The sequence below is a fragment of the Protobothrops mucrosquamatus genome, unplaced genomic scaffold, assembly GCF_001527695.2.
Source record: "Protobothrops mucrosquamatus isolate PMUCROS unplaced genomic scaffold, P.Mucros_1.0 scaffold109, whole genome shotgun sequence".
NCBI classification, from domain to species: domain Eukaryota; kingdom Metazoa; phylum Chordata; class Lepidosauria; order Squamata; family Viperidae; genus Protobothrops; species Protobothrops mucrosquamatus.
Window position 1 is genome coordinate 175,342 of NW_015386481.1, and position 19,096 is coordinate 194,437.

At 48.2% G+C, this 19,096-nt stretch overlaps 1 protein-coding gene across 1 annotated transcript; it reads left to right on the plus strand.

Annotated features, from left to right (window-relative positions):
• The first annotated feature begins 3,998 nt into the window (after positions 1–3,998).
• Positions 3,999–18,892, plus strand: ACOT7 (acyl-CoA thioesterase 7). The gene is made up of 8 exons (XM_015812765.2): positions 3,999–4,130; positions 5,526–5,682; positions 7,431–7,522; positions 7,887–8,001; positions 9,766–9,852; positions 13,361–13,477; positions 16,196–16,380; positions 18,462–18,892. Exons 1-8 carry the CDS (start codon positions 4,017–4,019, stop codon positions 18,564–18,566), a joined length of 972 nt encoding a protein of 323 aa, XP_015668251.1. The 5' UTR covers positions 3,999–4,016; the 3' UTR covers positions 18,567–18,892.
• The last annotated feature ends 204 nt before the right edge of the window (positions 18,893–19,096 follow it).

A 19,096-nucleotide genomic window follows, 5' to 3' on the forward strand; every position in this document is an offset into this window, starting at 1 on the left:
GGGTCCCATTCCTTGGAAAGCGCAATCCGCTCTCGCTGCTCTCCACCCCTCTGCAAAAAAATCGCCCCAGGGACTGGGTGGGCCGCTCTAGCCCTCCGTCTCCTCTCTGTGGTCGCCGCCGGGGCCGCTCTGCCCTCCCCACTCGGTGTTTGAGAGAGTGACGTAGCGGCGGAGCTGTTGGCGTCACGTGGCCAGAAAAGCCCGCCTGCCTAAGCCGACCAATGGGGAGGGGGCCGGCGCGGAGGGCGGGGCTTAGGCGGGGAGCCACGCCCCGTCACCTTAGCCCGCCCTCTTGTCAGGTCGCCGGCCGGCCGGTCGGTCTCTCCGTTCCGGTTGGACTCCCGCCGCCGCCGCCTTCCTCCTCCTCCTCCTCCTCATGCAGCCGTCCCGGGCCCCCGAGGCGGGCGAAACCGCCCCTACGCCGGCCGCCATCCAGATTAGCAGGTGCCGCCTCCCTTTGGGCATCATGATCTAGCCTCTGGGCATGTGCAGAGCGCCGGGCCTCCCTGACTGGGCTGGACTGGGGGCAGCCTGGGTCCCTGAGGGCATCTGGGAAAGCGTGGGTGGGAGAGGGTGTCTCTGGGCATGGGCAGAGTGCTGTGTGATCAATTGATTAATCCCAGCTTGGGGGGGGGAGAGAGAGAGATGATGATGGGTGGGTAGATAGATAGATAGATAGATAGATAGATAGATAGATAGATAGATAGATAGATAGATAGATAGATAGATAGATAGATAGATAGATAATGATGGATGGATGGATAGGTAGATAGATAGATAGATAGATAGATAGATAGATAGATAGATAGATAGATAGATAGATAGATAGATAATGATGGATGGATGGATAGGTAGATAGATAGATAGATAGATAGATAGATAGATAGATAGATAGATAATGATGGATGGATGGATAGGTAGATAGATAGATAGATAGATAGATAGATAGATAGATAGATAGATAGATAGATAGATAGATAGATAGATAGATAATGATGGATGGATAGGTAGATAGATAGATAGATAGATAGATAGATAGATAGATAGATAGATAGATAGATATGAAGGATGGATAGGTAGATAGATAGACAGACAGACAGAGATATAATTCTTTCGTTTTCCACAAGATAATGATACGTGGACAATACATAAAATTTTAAATTTAAGATAAAACCATAATAATAACAACAACAGGCAGCAGGATCCTGACAGTTTCATCAATTCAGGCTGAAGGGGAATATTTCATTGACTTATTTATCGGATTTAGAAACTGCCAGTTCCCCCCCCCCCCCGAGGGACTCCGGACTGTGTACCAGTAAGATATTAAAACTTAAAAACAGCGTCTATATAAATTTTAGATAAGAGGCAAAGGCGTTTTCATTTTGTTCCCTTTCCGTGTCTCGGTAAGGACGGGTCTTTCCAGAGCACCCTTCTCTTCCTCCTACCCAGCGGGGGGATCCAAGATGTGAAAACCAGGTTAATCGTGGAGATCACCGTGGATCTGATCCCTGGACAAATTCAGCTGGCTGCTTTTGATCCATAAATCAGGCGGAAAGCAGGCTGAATCGCACCCAGGCCTTGGACCCTTTCATTTTGTTTCATTTTTTATTACTTCATTTCATTTCGTCTATTATTTCACTTTGTTATTTCAATTCCACTTCGCAGTAGCTAAGTGACAACCAAATACCATTTTATTCTCATTCGTTTTTATAAAACTGGGATTTTATCAGCTGGATAGACTTCTCAAAGCTTCTCCTGGCCTGTCAAACCCATCCAGGATGCAATAAGGTCTCCTGTCTTGGGCAGGGGGTTGGACTAGAAGACCTCTGAGATCCCTTCCAGGCCTACAATTCTATTTTTCTTTTCAAAAAATGGATCCTCTGCTCAATTCCTTTCTTTCTTTCTTTCTTTCTTTCTTTCTTTCTTTCTTTCTTTCTTTCTTTCTTTCTTTCTTTCTTTCTTTCTTCCTTCCTTCCTTCCTTCCTTCCTTCCTTTCTTACGTTTCCTAGGCAACTGGGCAAGGCTGTTTACTTTTTAAACACCTTGCCTGCAATTCTGTCTCCTTTGCGCTATTTTTCATCCTGAATCGTGTACTTTGATCCTTGGGATCGACCGGGCGAGGCGTGACTCCGTGAAATGACATTAATTCCTTTGCAGGGCTTGACCAAATTCAAACCAGGAAGTTCAAACTGCCTTTTTGGTTTTACGACACCAGCAGCTGGTGATTTGTGCCGGTTGCCGCTACAAAAATCCTTGCCCCTGAAGGGGTTTGGCAGCCTGGCAATGCTCAATGTTCAGCGCAGGGCCTCGCCCTTCTCCACTCCCTCCTCTGCCTTTTCCAACAAATGCTGGCTTTTAACAATGATTTAATCAGGATTTAAGGCTGAGCTTCCCTGGGCCTGCAAGGTCACCCTTAGGAGAAGGAGGATCCCCATGCGGGCAGCGCATCCATCTTCCACGCACAGCGCATGGCTGCAGGGCAAAGGCTCCCTCGGTGCCTCGTTAGCAGGAGGCAGATGAGAATAATTACAGCATCCTCCAGCTCGCCTTTTCCCTGCAGAATTTCTAATCGGCTTACTCTCCAGCCTGAGATTTTTATCCCAAAAGAGCCCGACTGCTCTTTTCTTTTGCCGACAATTCTTGTGCTTTTCTTGTGGTGACTCACTGGCTCGCGTGCGCAGCGCATTAAAAAAAAAATCTGCCTTTGAGAATTGCAAGCCTTATTTGTGATTCTTGATGCTCCGTTCTGGAGGTGAAGCCTTTTGTGGGTCAGCTGGCTGTTCAAATGCAGTTTGGGGGGGGTGCTTTTGAAGTTGTGGCTTTGTTGTCAGATGTGTTCCTTGTCTCGGTTTTCTCGCGGCCTCTGAGCTGCTGTGCGCCGGAAATCGGTGGTGTGAATCAAGTTGTGTGTGTGCAGCGTATGGACCTGTCTACCGAACTCCCTATGGAGAATATAAGAATAAGATCTTACTCTCTGCTTAACTAGGTTAATTGAAGCCCCGACAGCTACATACACACATTCTAAGCTGGGTTAAGTTTAAACTCGGTTAGTACTTTGGCCCTGAATGTTCTTAGGCTTTTGTTTTAAAATTATTCTCATTTTTGTTATTTCTTACCTCCCTTGAGAAGCAAAATAAAAATTAGATTTTTTTCCCCCACTTATATCTTGAGAACGGTATATGAACCCCTTGAAAAATGTTGCATTTGTCTTCTGACTGACAAGCGGTAAAGCTGTTTTAATCCACACAGTTTCATAGCTTCTCCTTTTGCAGATTAACTCTGAGCCACAGATATTAAAATCAGATCAGTGAAGCTACCCAAACCGGAAACAACTTCTGTGGCTTATTATCTGGAAAAATATTTTTGGCAAAGCTGAGCTGTGTTGCTCAATCCTGGCCAGTGGAAGGTGGGTGGACTTCACCTCCCAGAATTCCCCAGCGAGCCAGCCATCTCCTTCCCTTCTCTATCCCATCCATCCATCTTTTCTTTCCTTCTCCATCCCTTTCTTCCTCCCTCCCTCCTCCTCCTTTCCTTCCTTCCCTCCCTCCCTCCTTCTCCCTCCCTCCCATCATCTCTGTCCCTCGATCTACCTTCCCTCCGCTCCCCTTGGGAATTCTGGGAATCAAAATCCCACCCATCTCCAAGCCACCATGGGGCCGAGAGCAGAAGACTAGGTATTACACTCAGCAAGGAAATCCATCAATCGGGATATATTTACAGACCAAAATAAAGGACAAGGCAGTCTAAATGCAGTGCTGGGCGTATTTTATTCTGTTTTTTTTCCTCCCTTCAAAATCTTTCTCCCGAGTTTTAAAGTAAAATTCCGTCAATTCAACTTATGGCGGTCGTAGACCAGCACAGATTTACAGTGGTTGCCAAGGGCTCAAATGACAAGTGGGCAAAATGACTGCCGTGATTGTAAGCGCGAGGAACGGCCGTTAAAACCCTTCTTCCCACGCCGTCGTAAGTCGAGGCCGATCTGTTGGTCAGCTCTTCTGTTTTTTCTCTCTAGGATTATGCGCCCGGACGACGCTAACATTGCCGGCAACGTGCACGGAGGGACCATATTAAAAATGATCGAGGAGGCCGGAGCCATCATCAGCACCCGCCACTGCAACTCACAATCTGGGGTAGGTGGTCTCTATTCACACAACCACTCTCGGAACACTGATTTGCTATTAAAAGACCTTTTTTACAGCCCTAGTTAAAAAAAATATCTGCCAGTTGCCACTGAGATCTTAGGAATTTCAGCTCTCAAGTCCCATTTTTTTACATGTTCAAAGTATCTCTTCCTGGTTTGGATTTTACAGTAGGCTCAGATTTATATGTGACTTATATGTAAGGGTGTAGGTCTATACATGTGTTGTACATAGTATGTTTAAATGTGTGTTGTGTATGTGTACACTTTGAGAGCAAGCGACTAAATTTCATTTTTAATGTGTGCCGTTGTGCCGACAGTAAAAAATGACAATAAAGGTTATCGTCACCATCATCAGATAACCTCGACTCTTATAAAACAAAATCTACAGATGTATTTTTCAACCTCCTGCGTTTTTAAATAGCTTCTAGTTAAAGCAGATGCGGAAGAATTTTTTGAAAAGTCAGATTAAACATGTCCGGCTATCATCAAATATTTAATCTACACACTCACACACACACACACACTTGCCAGAGCTGCTCCAAAATGTGCCAATTCCTTTCAATTATACAAAAAATTTTTTAAAAAAAATGCCACAATCTCAATAGCCTGATTTCCTCAAGAAAGAAAGAAAGAAAGAAAGAAAGAAAGAAAGAAAGAAAGAAAGAAAGAAAGAGCTTAAAAATGAAACTAAAATAAATAAATAAACTGCCCAGTAGGTGGCGCAGTAGGATAATTTGAGGGGTGTGTGTGAAAAAATAAAAAGCAACAACTGCATTTCTTTTTAAAACAGCTGGATGGTTTCTCCGCCCCCTTCATTCCTATTTTTCCAGGTCTGAGTTCGAGTCTTCCCAACGTTGCCGTGTATATTTTTCCTTCAAGGCTATCTTCACGTTCCTTTGCACCCCGTTTGGAAGCAGCAACAGGCAGTCCTTGACGCAACGGCCATTCACAGTTACGACGGCGTGACTGCACGTCAGGCACTGCGCAGCCAGGCTGCCTTTAGACCCATTTGCAGGGTCCTTAATGACCGTGCTGCTCGTTTAATGACCGTGCCACTTTACGACTTCAGCGTTCGCTTAATATTCCCTGCAACAACAACAAAAAAGGGCCATAAAGTCAGATTGGTCCCTTGAGCGACCCCATTTACAACTGTCTCCACTTACAACCATGAGGGGCAGGTTCCATTATGGTCATAAGTCGAGGACTTCCTGTATTCTACATGTTTCCTTTCACCGGGTACTTTCAGCTGTGATTATGTCAGGCGTGTTGAGAAATTTCTTTTTTCTTTTTCTTTTCCTCTTGGCTTTTTTTTCTCTCCTGCTTATATGTGGATCTGGATTTTCCCTTGACTGGATTTTGCCTTCAAACTCCCCCCCTACCCCAGGAGCCCTGCGTGGCCGCCCTGGCCCGCGTGGAGCGCACAGACTTCTTGTCCCCGATGTGCATCGGCGAAGTGGCCCACGTCAGCGCCGAGATCACGTACACCTCCAAGCACTCTGTGGAAGTCCAGGTGCAGGTCGAAGCGGAAAACATCCTCACAGGTAAACGCTGGTGGCTCCTGGGGAACGCGACCAGCGCCCTAGATTTGATGTGTGTTGTGTATTCTATTGTATTCCATTCCATTCTATCTCGGGGGTTCCCAAGCTTTTCCACTGATTAATTGTCCTCACTGTCAGGAAATTCCAGGTTGATTAGTTTCCATCCATTGTTTCTTGTCCTGCCTTCTGGTGCTTTGGAGAACAGGTTGACCCCCCTCCTCTTCTTTGTGGCAGCCCCTCAAACACTGGAAGGCCGCTATCCTGCCCCCCCTGGTCCTTCTTTTCTCTAGACTGGCCATCCCCAGTTCCTGCAGCCGTTCCTCGTGTGTTTTAGCCTCCAGGCGTTTCATCGTTAGATCCTATTTATGCAAAAGACCCACTACAGCACAATACAGGAATCCATCCCTTTCTGTTTCTGAGCTTGTGTGTGTGTGTGTGTTTGTGTGTCTGCTGCCAGATTTTAAACCCTTAAATTGACTCGGTTGTTCCTTCCGTGGGATGCGCAAGCATCTCCGCCGTGTTTACATCCCGGCCTCTTTTGATCAGCAGTTCTTCGCTTCTCCTTTTTCCAGCTGCAAAGTGTACACAACCCCTCTGAACACACAGCCTTCCCTTCCCCTTTAACTCCCCAGGCAAACATCTGCTCCTTTAATCCTGTTTTCCTCACGCAGGGATAAGATGCTGGAAAGCGGTCCTTAGTTTTGCCACAAGCCAGCTTCCTGCTTGCTTGTTTTTGTTTTTTTTAAATAGCAATTTTATTTTATTTTATTTAAAGCCAAGGATCTTTTGGGACCCCCAGAACGGTTCATTTAGTGATCATTCAATGTCAGTGGGGGGAAAAAAGTGACTGAGGACCGTTTTTCACACCTGGAAAACCTCCCCAGGGTCACCTGATCCAAATTCAGACTCGTGGGCATCCTGTTCCTACTTATGACGGTCACAGCGTCCCGGGGCGTCACGTGATCCGTTTTTGTGACCTTCTGACCAGCGAAGTCAAGGGGGAAAGCGGTGTCACTCCTTTAACAACTGCGGCGAGAAAAGCCGTACAACGGGGCCAAACTCACTCAGCAAACGTCCCATTTAGCAACCTAAATATTGGGCTCCATTATGGCTGTAATCTGAGGATTATTTGTGAAGCGATCACTGGTTTAATGATTTAAAGAAAAAAAACAAACAACGCCTTGCAGGTCCACTGTTAAAGAACTGTCAAAATTCAGACTGGGCGTGTACAACTCTCGGCAGAGCATCCTCCCCAGATGTCTGCACCCTCAGGATGATGGACCGCGTAGTCCTTCATTTCCCCCTCTTCTTTATTCCCCCCCCCCAAAAAAAAGCCTGGTCTTCCATCCGGCCTCTGGGGGGGGCAGGAAGGAGCAAGGCTTGCCAAAAGAAACACGGGGTTGCATTTCTTGTTGCAAAAACAAACAGGGGCTTCCAGCTGAGCTGGAATTTGCTGGATTATTTTGCAACTCAATTGGGTCTTTTTGCTTTCTTCTTCCCAGCTCTCTCCCCCCCCCCTCTCCTGGCACGCGCACGCCCCTCCCCAGCTCTTGAGGCGGCTTTGAAAATATAATCTGTATTTTGCTAGCTGGGGAAAGGCGGTTGCGTCTTTCGGGGGCGTAGAACAACGCGGATGGAAAAATTAACTGCGTAGCTTTGATGTCCGGGAATTCGGTCAAGTTTTAAATGAGACCCTTGGGACAACTCAGCCCCCCCTCCCATCTATTTACAAATTCTTCCTTTCTCCCTAGGTGCCAAGAGAGTGACCAACAAGGCCACTTTGTGGTACGTCCCTCTTTCTCTCCATAATGTGAACAAGGTTTTGGAAGTGCCTCCCATCCAGGTGAGTCTTGAAAGAGAAGAATAGTTGATACCTATTTTTAAAGGTGGGAGGGGGGAAAGGAATTTAATTCTCTAAAGCCTTGTTTAGTTCTTTTGATCCCCGTGGGCACTTTTTCAATTTAACTCTGGACTATTCGCTTATAAGCCTCCCTCTTTCATTGTTGCTGTGTGACGGCACAAGGCCAGGCCATGTGATCCCCTTTTGTGACCTTCTGACAAGCAAAGACAATGGAGAAGCCCGATTCACTTAACAACCGTATTACTAACTTAACAATTACAGTGACTCACTTAGGGACTGTGGCAAGAAAGGTCGTACAATGGGGCAAAATTCACGGAACATATATCTCGCTTGACTTCTCTGCTAGTTTACACGGAAGGACCAGGAGGAAGAAGGGAGACGACGTTACGAGGAACAGAAGCTGGCACGTCAAGAGACCAAAGAGAGGAACGGTGATGTCATTGTGCCTGTGATCAATCCAGGTACGGTGGGCACCCGGGTGGCATGGAGAGACCTGCCTACACGTTTATTTATCTCTTGCATTTCCAACATGTGTGTTTTGGAGGAGATTTCTATTTTCAGACTTGCATGATTCTTGTGATTGGGTTGGGTTGGGTTGGGTTGAGTTGACATAGTAGCCTTGGCTATGATTGGGTTGGGTTGAGTTGAAATAGTAGTTTGGACTGTGATTGGGTTTGAGTTGATTTAATAGCTTGGGGTATGATGAGGTTGGGTTGGGTTGGGTTGGGTTGGGTTGGGTTGAAGGGAGTTTAGTTGAGTTGACATAGTTTAGCTGTGATTGGGTTGGTTGGGTTGAGTTGATTTAATAGCTTGGGGTGTGATGAGGTTGGGTTGGTTGGGTTGGGTTGAGTTGAATTGGGTTGAGTTGGGTTGAAGTGAGTTTAGTTGATTTGTCTTAGTTTAGCTGTGATTGGGTTGGTTGGGTTGATTTAACAGCTTGAGGTGTGATGGGGTTGGGTTGGGTTGGGTTGAGTTGGGTTGGGTTGAGTTGGGTTGGGTTGAAGTGTGTTGAATTGAATTGGACTTAGTTTGGGCTGTGATTGGATTGGTTGAGTTGAATTGATTTAATAGCTTGGGATGTGGTGAGGTTGGGTTGGGTTGGGTTGGGTTAGGTTGGGTTGGGTTGAAGTGAGTTGACTTAGTAGTTTGGACTGTGGTTGGGTTGGGTTGGGTTGAGTTGAGTTGATTTAATAGCTTGGGGTGTGATGAGGTTGGGTTGGGTTGGGTTGGGTTGGGTTGAAGTGAGTTGAGTTGAGTGAACAAATACAGAAATAAGAGTAACAGAGTTGGAAGGGACCTTGGAGGTCTTCTAGTGCAACTCGCTGCTCAAGGTGGCTGGTGAAAAAACGGGGTTTAAACAGGACTCCCCAATCTGCTCCCCAATTTGCTCTCCTCTTGTAGCTGATTATTTCTACATTAAATTGCACTCTGCTTATCTGCCTGTCTCTGTTTCTTTTCATTGCTTTCCAGACAGGCAAAGTAAAGGTAAGGCTGTTTAGATGAACTAAGTTAGTTAAGGTCTGTGAATTATGGCTTGTAAGAGCCGACAGTTCTGCGCCTGGCTTAATACCAGGGGAACTGCTGAACTAGCTTTGCACCCTGACTGAAGGATCTTCCTTCAGCACAAAGTGCTTTAAATATCTTAATAACGAAAGTGAATTCCTGTAATATCAGTGTATTTTATTTATTGTTCAATACATCATTATTTGGAAACAATTAAGGAGTTCCGCCTGGTTAGAAAAGGACAGAATTGCTAAGTAGGAGGGTAGCCATGTCATATAGAGAGGAATTCCTTGACGTGACCATGAGGAAGTCTAACTATCACGGTCAGAAGTCATAACGGTCGTAAATCGAATCACCCACGTGACACATCCAATTTTATCACCATTTGGGGCGGGGGCGTTAAGCCAACATTGTGGTCAGAAAGCAAATTTAGAGAACATTGTGGCCATTAAGTCATTGTCCTTCACCCCAATCCTTCTTCCTCAAGTAGCAGGGATGGGAGAGAAGACACTGAGCAGGAGGTAGAACGTCCCTTGTCAAGGGGGGTTGAAAGTAGACTAAGGGCCACTTCTGAAGGCCACCCGTCCTTTGATGAGTTGAGCCCAGCCTGGTTCTCCTTCCGTTCTTCCCCTTCCAGGAACCTTTTGTAGACTCCAAAGGGTAGAGTTGGGTCCTTGGGTTGCATCCTCACTTGTCCTTCAACTGCTTGTTTCTGTTTCTAGAGCCTTACACCATTGGATACAGCCAGTCAAGTCTCATCCATCTGGTGGGACCATCCGATTGCACCATGCATGGATTTGTGCATGGAGGTGAGTCCTAGGAGAACCTCTTCTGTTGGCTTCCTATGGGCCGTATTGGTGTTCCTCTGGCTTCTTCTGAAGGGTCCCACCCTTCCACCCTTAAAGCTCAATTTACTCTTCCCCACCTGGCGTTACGTCTTCAACCTCTCGCTGTCCACTTGCAAAAGAAGGATCACCTTGTTCCTTCATCTCAGATGCTCCTTGAGGGCTTCCTCAGTCTTGGAGCGTGGACCTCTTGGGCAACCAAATCTTCCACATTGTGCAGATGATAAAACATCCCAGAATTTACAATAATGTGCCCAGCCCCTGGCGAGGGAGGTAGCGTCCCTCCCTATTGTGCTCTGCTTTCTATTTTTACAAGTGCGCGGAAGTCACAAGGCTCAAGATAGAAGTGTGGGGAAAAAAGTGTGTGAGAAGCGTGCTCTTAATTTCCACCTGAGCGAGGAAGGTCCAGAAACAGATTCAGATGTGAACGTGGCACTTAGAATCATCGGATTGGAAGGGACCTCGGAGGTCCTCTAGCCCAACCCCCTTCCTCAAGGCACAGGGCCTTATACCATCCGGCTCAGATGGCTGTCCGCCATTTTTCCTTGAAAACAAACAGATTTTTTTTTAAAAAAGATTTTAAAAAATCCATTTTTTCCAATTTGGGAACATAAGACTGCATTTACACACAACCAGATCTGTTTAGATCTCTGGCGACAACTGCGATGAGCAAAAACAGCTTGTGATTAGTTCAACTTTGCCATTAAATGTCAGCCCAGCCCTTGGCCACTTCCGAGCTTGGAAAAAAAAATTGTGTTTTTTTTCAATCCTGGATTTTCAAAGGAAGACTGGCTAAGAGAGGCGGGCGGGGGAGACGAGCTTTGCTTCCAGTTCTGACCCACAAGGGGGTGGGGGGCCTCTAAACCCGAGCGTTGCCGAAGACCCTTTGGGTAAACTGAGGACGAGCCCTTTAATTGGAGAAAAAGGGGAAAATAATTATTTTCCCCGAGACTGGATGAGCCTCAGACGTGGGAGTAGTTGCTATAGGAACTTTTCACGGTGGAGAAAGCTGGGGGAATTTAGACCCCTGTAATTAAAATATTCCTTGGGGAGGACGCGGTGGAGGTTTTATTGGGGGGGGGGGGACATTTCGAACTTAGAGCGAGTCAGTGAAATTAAATAGGTTGTTTTTTTTTCCCTCTTACCGCAAAGATTGGAGACGGAATCATTTTGCTAACAATGCTGCGGCACCTGTTAAATTTCAAGGCATAAGGGGGGTGGGGGGTGAAAGACAGGGGTCCCTCTAAAAGTTTTGGGGTTTCCACCCGTTCTCAGTAGCGAGAGGAGCGTCAAGTTGGATGTTAAGCTAGACTCTTTTGAGTCTAATGTATATTCGACACTCTTTCTTGCTTCACCCCTGGTTTTTCTGGCTTTGAATAATGGATCCAACCGATCTCGGTCAAGGTTATTATTATTATTATTTATTATTTATTGAATTTATATACTGCCCTATCTCCCTTACAGGACTCAGGGCGGTGAACAGGCGATAATAAAAACCACGATAAATATACGCAAGTTTCTGTTCTAAAATCAAATTAAATAACAGGCCTGCTCTAAAATACCCCATGCAAAACCCCCACTAAAACATAATCAAACTACGCCAGGCCGGCCGCACGGAATAGATGGGCCTTCAGTGTTGCTCGCACAAGTCTGGATTGACACACATACACACACACACCAACGCTTGCAGGGACGGGAGACCCCCCCCCCTTGCTGAAATCTCTCCTTGGCTTGCTTTCCCCATCCCGCCCACCTGCCTGACACTTGACCCAACCCTGGTTGTCCTTCATAAACCTAATTTAACCGAAATTATCCCTCCGGTCCCCCGGAGACTCAGCTTCCAGCTTCACAGACCCATGTAGAAAAAGCCAGGCGGAGCATCATCTAAATGGAATTAATTCTGAATTCTTTTTTCGTGGCAAGAATGGGGTTAGCACGGTAGCTGTGGAGCACAGGACCCACAAACACACACACACACACAGAGAGACCCCTCTGGGATCCCATTTGTCGTGTTAGGAAGATGTCGGGGTTTTTTTGTCTTGTTTTTCGTCGTCGTCGTCGTTCTTCATTTAGATCCTGCTGCTTTATTAAGACGAGGCCCCAGCGACGACGACAAAAGCCTTGCTGGTTGGTTGCGAGTGTGTGTGTGTGTGTGTGTCGGTTGTGCTATTTTTAGCCAGCGTTTCGCTTCTCGTTAGTCGGGAGTACTCGCTCGCTTGGAGCTGGGTGAAGGGTTTGAGCTCTGCAATTCGCAGGAAGCAACGAGGTTTAATTAATTGTCTTCTGCAGGGCCTGCAGCTTTTCGGCAAGCTTTCCATTATTATTTTTTCCCCCTCCGCCTCCCTTCAAACTTCAGTTGTGGGAACAGCAACACCCCGGAGAGGCGTCTTCGGGGTATTTTTGCAACCTAATTTCAGAAAAAAAAAACGAGCCGTGGTTGACTCAGTTTCCTCGCTCTGTCCGTCCCCCGGGAGCTGCTGAGCGGAGACGGACGGACAGACCTGGAAATGCGAGCATGAATTCTCAAGAGACTTGCAGATTTATTGGCTTGTTCGTATCCGCACCTTCGTTATTTTGATAAGCAACTTGGGGCAGTAAAGCCGGCCTGATGCTCCTTCCTCCTCCTGTTTTCCCCGCACAACAACCCTGTGAGGTGGGCTGAGAGAGAGGGATTGGATTAAAGTCATCTGGCTGGCTTTCGTGCCTAAAAGCAGGACTATAACTCACCGTCTCCTGGTGATTGACTCAAAGTCACCCAGCCAGATTTCATGCCTAAGGCAGAACTAGAACTCAACGTCTCCTAGTGACTGGCCCAAAGTCACCCAGCCAGATTTCATTCCTAAAACAAGACTAGAACTCACCGTCTCCTGGTGATTGACCCAAAATCCCATAGCCGGATTTCATGCCTAATGTGACACTAGAACTCTCCGTCTCCTGGTGATTGGCCCAAAGACACCCAACTGGCTCTCATGCCTAAAATGGGATTAGGACTCCCCTAGTGACGGGCAAGACAGACTGGAAGCGGTTCATAGAAGGGCAGTGAAAACGAGCAGGAAGCAGGAAAGAAATCTTGAAGCCACATAGAAGATCCTCCCGCTAGCTCAACTCTCTTAGAAAGCAAAAAAGCAAAATGTCAGAAGGCACTCAGAGAAGTAGCTAGCACCCCTTCCTTACCAACGATCAGGTAGACGTTGAACCCCCATCAAGTTTGCCCCTCGAGGTTGCCTGCAGAATTTGTGGGTGCCCTATCACAGGAGGCCTTCAAGATGAGACCGGACAACCATTTGTCTGGAATGGTATAGGGTCTCCTATTTAACCAGGGGGTTGGACTAGAAGACCTCCCAGGTCCCTTCCAGCCCTAGGATTCTACGTTCTCTGTTTTCGTACATGGAGGGCCACCTAATTCTCCTTCCCAGCTGGAGCGTTCCGGCCCAGAGACCTCTTCAATCCCGTCTCTTATCCTCCACTCCAGGCGTGACCATGAAACTCATGGACGAGGTAGCGGGTATCGTAGCCGCTCGCCACTGCAAGACCAACATCGTCACGGCTTCTGTGGATGCCATCAACTTCCACGAGAAGATCAAAAAAGGTAAGCGGTGGGCCCCCATACCCTTGTGGTCCGTAAGACCTGTCACTTTTTTTGATCTCATTTTTCAATTGTGGTCGTAAGGGGATTTGAGCAGATGACCTCCAAGGTCATTTCCAACTATGTTACTCTCTTAAATCCCTTTGGATTTTCTCTGCGGTCCCGGCTGTTCAAACGTGGCCCACAGAGAGCTGTCCAGGGTGCTGATTCACTCGGTGTCCGACGTCAAGCTTTGCTCAACCTGGAAGACTTATTTCGGAAGGTGTGTGCTCCTGTGTGTTGGCTTTGTTGCTTCTTGCAACCTGGCCAATATTACGCAAGGTGCTGGCAATGTTCCTTTTAACGCAAGGTGGCATTTATCAGCAAATCTCCGTTCTCCGTGGAGGAACATTTTGTTCCACGTTGAGTGAAGCATAAGATGCCCGTTGGGTTGATTGGATTGTCACACCAACGTCTTCCAAAACCCTCCAGTTTACAAGAGGATCAAATTAGCATTTTAAGAGCTTCCTGGATGAGAACGTGGACCCTCGCTTGTTAATCTCGAGAGAAACGCCCTCTCCCTGGGAAAAACCTAAATTTGATTTTTGGAAGCCTCTCTTTGATTATTTTCTTAAGCAAACGTTGAGTTTATTATAGTCTACTTTTGTTTTTTTGTTTTCAAGCCGGCTGCTTTATTTGAGTAACTTGGGAGCCATCAGGGACTCTCTCCTAAATGCTCTCGGCTGAATTTTTTTCCCCATAGATCTACAGGTGGTTCTCGACTTCACGGTCCAAAGTTCAGCCCCAAATTTCTGTGGCTAAGTGAGGCAGTTCAGTGAATTTTGCCTCACTTTAGGAGCCCTCCGACTCGGTTATTCTGTATTCCAAGAATGTAAAACTCAACAGCTATCGGAACACGTCCCAGATGAGTTTGGCTTGAAGCCACCATCTGCTGTTCATTACTGATGCTCGGTTTGTTTCCTCTCCTGGCTTCAGCGAATTCTCTTCCAGGATCCAGAGATGCTGGGAAGCAGATGAAACCCAGAGGACTAGTGTCGTAGGTTCAGCTCAAGTGCTCTGCTCTAGCTCCTGGGCAAGCCCACCAACCAGGTCACCCAGCGCCCGTAGCGGTCTTTCCTTGTGGCCTCCTGTCTCGGTTAAGAATGGAACCTGAGGGGTTTCTAGCTTCAAATACCCCCAATCGAGGGTCAGAAAGAGACTGCGTGGGGAGCAACCTCGCCTCGTTGGGGGAAATCTGAGCTGGCATCTGATCAGGCCAGGATGAGGGGAAGGCAGAGCTGGTGGGCAAAGTCTGAAGACCGACGTGATACAGCCAGGAGGTTGGGAAGATGAGAAGAAAGGAGATGGATGGGAAGAGTTCGGCCAGCGGTTGACCCTCAAGGGGGTGAATGTCAAGAGGGCCTCAGAATGGATGGAGAGGTGGACTGGAAAGATGAACTGATGGATAGATGGGTGGAGAAATAGATGAAGAGATGGATGGATGGATGGATGGATGGATGGATGGATGGATGGATGGATGGATGGAGAAATAGGTGGAGAGACAGAGGAAAGATGGAGGGATGGATGGGATGGAACAATTGTGGCCGGAAAGGTCGTAAAACGGGTCAAAACCCACTTGACAAATGTCTGGCTAAACCACGGAAATTTGGGGCTCCCTTGTGGTCGTAAGCCGAGGACCACCCGTCGTCCCTGCCTTTGCTGGCCCGCTACGCTCCCTTCGAGCCCACCTTGGCCTGAAGCGTTTGCGGCATTGCGTGCGAACTCCGTCCCCCATCGAACGTTTGAGACTTAATTTAGGTTAGATCTCCCCGGGTGGGACTCTCTGACGTCGGATGTCGAGTCTTCCGTCTTCACGGGGTGGGAGGACCGGAGTGCTCAGATTTTGCCTTTCTCCAGGACTCAGGAAGGAGGGAAGCTCTTTGTTTTGAGAATCCTTTGTTTGCTTTCCGGCCACCCAAAGTAGCTTAAAACGAGAGATAATAGAAGCTGCCGTAAATCCCCGTTTCTCTCCTTAAAATAGGGGTTGGCAATTCCGCCTGTGAAGTATGGGAGAAGCCTCTTGGCTTTCCTGTCCTCTCCTGCCGTCTTCTTCAGCTTCCAAAAAGTGGAAGTGGATTCTAGTTGGGTTCCTGGCTCTTCGTCCCCTGCAAAAATACAGCACAAGGGTCATCGATTCGACCCTCTTGAGAGGTGTTGTTCAGCTTCTTCAAAAACCTCTGGAGATGGAGAGCCCAGAATGTCCCAAGGATGAGTCTTCCCCTCTCCGTCATCAAGAATTCCCCATTGGGCCTTTGTTCAGATTAAGCGTCTGAATTTCCTCTGAGGATATGTCAACTTCCTTAAGGAACATCTCAAGTTCCTCTGAGGACAAGTCAGGTTCCTTGGGGAACATCTCAAATTCCTTGAGGAACATCTCAAGTTCCTCAAGGAATATCTTAAGTTCCTCAAGGAACATCTCAAGTTCCTCTGAGGATAAGTCAAGTTCCTTGAGGACCACCTGATCTTGGTTCCTCTTCCAGAAGACCAGGCCCTTCGCAAAAGTGACTTCACCTCCTCCAGAGAAGGTCATGGCCCTCGTCCTTCAGTGTAGCCCCTTGGAGTTGCCATCAGCTGTCCTCAAACCGATCCCCCGCAAAGTCCAAACTCAGTTGCCCTTCGCGAAGACCATCCTCACCCCCAGAAGACCCTCGCTCACAAATGTCCTCTCCGTCCGTCCCGCAGGGAGCGTCCTCACCATTTCTGGCCGTATGACCTTCACCAGCAACAAGTCCATGGAGATTGAGGTCTTTGTGGACGCCGATCGCTTCGTGGGGGAACCCCAGGGGCCGTACCGGGCGGTCAGCGCCTTCTTCACCTACGTGTCCCTTAGCAAGGAGGGGAGGCCTTTGCCCGTCCCGCAGCTGGTGGTGAGTTTGGTTTTGTGGGTCGCTCGAACGGGGAATTGTTTCAAAGCCCACACAACATCTCTGAGGGCTTGTTTCATCAAAACTGGGGGAGTGGGCTCCAGGACCCCCGAAGGTGGCTGTTTTCCATGCGCAAGCGAACCGTTGCGTGGCTGAAAAATCTACCCCTACAGGTGGGCCGTGGCTCAGCGAAACCAAAGTATAAAGTATAAAATATTTTGGTTGTTTGTTTATATATATATATGTGTGTGTTACAAATGACACTAAAAACAGATGAATGATCCCTGGGCATACCCATAGTAAAACAATAAAAGTGAACACCAGGGAAAGTTAACTTTAACTTTCCCTGGTGTTCACTTTTATTGTTTTAATATGTGTGTGTATATGTACGTACACACACAAAAACAAATAAACAACCAAAATATTTTATATTTTATACTTTGGTTTCTTCGGGGTCCTTCTGCGGCCAATTATTGCAAAGCGGGTGAATTTTGAATTTCCTCGTGTTTTTTTCCCCATCAGCCTCCATCTCTCTTTCCTGCCTCCCCCTTTTCCCCCCCCACCTGCTATTGTTGGTTTGCCTTCCCATCTATTTTTAGCGATCGCAACTTGCCAAGATAAAAACCGACAACGCAGGAGGGGGCGAAGTGCTGTTCCTCGATTTATACATTATGTCTCTTGGTCTCCCCACACACACACACACACACAAACACACACACTTCCGTGATCCTCCGTTGTGGCATCGAAGGCTGGGATCTGGGCCTGAGCGTGTGTGTTTGTGTGTTTTAAGCCACCCTTGATCTGTTTTTCCGTGCATCTCCGGCTTTTAAATCCCTCTTTTCCCCAAAAAAATTTCTCTGTTCTTTCTTCCCTGTCGTGTTCTTGCCTTCCTTCCTTCCTTCCTTCCTTCCTTCCTTCCTTCCTTCCTTCCATCCATCCATCCATCCATCCTATTTTTTCTCACCCTTCCTTCCTTCCTTCCTTCCTTCCTTCCTTCCTTCCTTCCTTCCCATTCATCCATCCATCCTTTTTTCTCTCCATCTCTCCCCCCTCCCTCTTTTCCTTCCCCTTCCCCGTTTCTGCGGGCCCTCTGAGTCCCATTCACCCTCCCCAAAAGTTGTCCCCCCCCGCCAAACAAACCTTTTCCCTGCCCCTCTCCATCCTGGGGGGGCAGGGCACCCCTCCAGCCTATCTGGCAGCCCCCCCCACCTCCCAGCTTCCCCACTGGGACTTCCAGGAGCTGCAGGGGGGGCTCTCCTGACGTATCTTCCCCCCCCCGCCATGGGGCTTCGGCCAGCCTCCCCTGCTGGAGAGAATGGGGGCTCTTGCTGCGATGCTCCCCCTCCACCCAGCGCCCCCCCTCCTGACCTTCAGCTCGGCTCCCACCCCGTTAATGAGCTCCTAAGCGCTGATCAACAGCCGGTGGTGCCCACACGCAGCTGGCAAAGGGCTCCTGGGGTGCCAAGCGCCGGGAGGGGGGGGAAAGCCCAAAGATTTGTAGAGCGTGAGTGTGCCAGCGGGGAGCCCTTCCTGGCGGTCATCCTAAAAGTCTCCCATCCCGGGCGGGAGATTGGAGGAAAAAAGAGGGGAAAAAGAGAGAAAAGGGGGAGGGAAAAAAGTTTGAATTAAGTTCTTGGGCCCTGCAGTCCGATTCACCCTGATCGGTAATGCCAGGAATTGGCTGGCATTGAATAGAATCCTTTGCTGGTCGGGAGGTCATCTAGCCCAACCCCCTGCCCAATGCAGGAAGCCAAACTGAAATATAGAAGCCTAGAATGGAAAGGCTGGAAGGGAACACTGAGGTCTCTCTCTCTCTCTCTCTCTCTCTCTCTCTCTCTCTCTCTCTCTCTCTCTCTCCCCCTCTCCCTCCCCTTACATAGTGGATCGTGGGAATGTAGCAATCGTAATATATCTTGATTTCAGAAAAGCATTTCACAAAGTCCTTCCTGGATGTCCTGAGTTGGCAGCTGGCAAAGGAAGCCAGACCTACTGCTATGTGGGGACATGGGCTGCCCACCCACTCACCCACCCTCATCCTCTACCCCCCCCTTGTTTCTCCCCTCCCCCTTTCTCTCCCCCTGCAGTTGGAAACCGAGGACGAACGGCGACGTTTCGAAGAAGGGAAAAGCCGCTACTTGCAAACAAAAGCGAAGCGTCAAGCACAGATGCAGCCCCTCACCCAACAGTGACATTTGGGCCAGAGACCCCCTCAGTCCCTACCCCCGGCTGGAAAGGGGGGGCTGTGGCAACATCCAGGAGGGCCCCCGCCCTCTCCTTTCCAGCCAAGATCCATTCCATTTTCTCTGCCACCATCGTAGCTAGCCGGGTGGGCTTTTTGGACAGTCTAGGGTGGCCCGATGGGGAGGGGGCACACATCCACAGAGATGGGCCAGCCGATCCAGCAAGATGGGTTGTTTTATTAACAACCTTAAGATAGGCATCGTCAGCTTGGGGAAGATCCATCTTTACCGTCCCAGGAAAACACACAGGCTTTGATTTCACAGCCCCTCCCTTCACGTTCAGAAGCCCCCCCACCCCTCCGGCCCTCTTCCTCCCCGTCTTTGGTGTATGTATTGTGCAGAGGTATATGTTTGCCTAATTTATTCAGTGACGGTCACAAATAAAGGTTTGGTGCCTTTAAACGTCTGGATCAGAGACTGTTTTTTTGCCTCCCGGGGGTCCCTCTCGGCCCCACCACCCAGAAGACCCAAGTCGAAGG

What these genes read in the sequence shown, in the direction of transcription:
- ACOT7 (XM_015812765.2), top strand. Translation starts at nt 4,017, where the DNA reads ATGCGCCCGGACGACGCTAACATTGCCGGCAACGTGCACGGAGGGACC. An exon ending in TGGAAGTGCCTCCCATCCAG is followed by an intron (nt 7,523 to 7,886) that starts GTGAGTCTTGAA and finishes CTTCTCTGCTAG; the next exon opens with TTTACACGGAAGGACCAGGA. An exon ending in TGCCCGTCCCGCAGCTGGTG is followed by an intron (nt 16,381 to 18,461) that starts GTGAGTTTGGTT and finishes CTCCCCCTGCAG; the next exon opens with TTGGAAACCGAGGACGAACG.